This window comes from Myotis brandtii, unplaced genomic scaffold, assembly GCF_000412655.1.
Source record: "Myotis brandtii unplaced genomic scaffold, ASM41265v1 scaffold35, whole genome shotgun sequence".
Classification (NCBI taxonomy): domain Eukaryota; kingdom Metazoa; phylum Chordata; class Mammalia; order Chiroptera; family Vespertilionidae; genus Myotis; species Myotis brandtii.
This window is the reverse complement of record NW_005363467.1, coordinates 9216-9947: the sequence shown is the minus strand read 5'-3', so window position 1 is coordinate 9947 and position 732 is coordinate 9216. Positions and strand designations below refer to the sequence as shown.

The window sequence follows — 732 nt, the reverse complement described above, 5'->3', positions numbered from 1 at the left end:
GGTCTAGGTGGATCTTCCTGTGCCTGGCTGAGGCCACAGAGAGAGATCCAGAAGGCAAGCTGAGCCTTTATTTTATAGCCAGAGGTAAACAAGGTAGTGGTCACCATAGTTACAATGTTCTTGTGAGTTTCACTTGTTTTGGCAGCACTAGCTACATCTCCCTCAGCCCATTAGCTTCCCAGATAAGATCTAGAGAGCGTCATAAGGTCAAGCTTAATTATGCTAAGAGGACTATGCCCTCTAAGCTGGGACTTGTTTGTGGCTTTGCCAACAGGTCAGTCTGAGGCTTAACCCTAAAGCCGCTCCTACAGTGACCCAACCCACGGGCTGTGACCCGGACCATAGGTGGTGGCTCAGATCACAAACTGTGGCCCCAGCCCTGGGCTGTCACCTGAATCCTGGGGAGGAGCTCCCAGCGAGCTCTGAGCGGGCACTGTGAACATCCCGACTAACCGAACCTCCTGTTCCCAGGGGGCACCTTCGGGGGATTCTTATCATTCTGGATGTCGAGGGGGAAGTTTAAGTCCGTCCCTCAGATCCTCAAGGAGCTGCCGCCGGCCGAGAAGGAGAAGCTACGCCGCCATGTCAGGGACATCGTCAGGAACCTGGAGTGGACGGACGTCGTGCAGCTGACCAAGAAGGTCATGGCCAATGAGGCCGTGCAGAAGCAGCTGCTGACGCTGATCACGAGCTACGTCATCAAGAAGCCGTGAGCCACAGTGCAGCACGGCG

At 55.2% G+C, this 732-nt stretch overlaps 1 protein-coding gene across 1 annotated transcript in view; it reads left to right on the top strand.

The window, feature by feature from the left end:
* LOC106727020 (protein C19orf12-like) overlaps positions 1-726 on the top strand; it is a 6480-nt gene extending 5754 nt beyond the window's left edge. The window contains exon 3 of the mRNA XM_014544061.1: positions 472-726. Coding sequence (XP_014399547.1) covers positions 472-713 — 242 coding nt within the window. The 3' untranslated portion in view covers positions 714-726. The remainder of the gene's footprint in view (positions 1-471) is intronic.
* Positions 727-732: the final 6 nt, after the last annotated feature.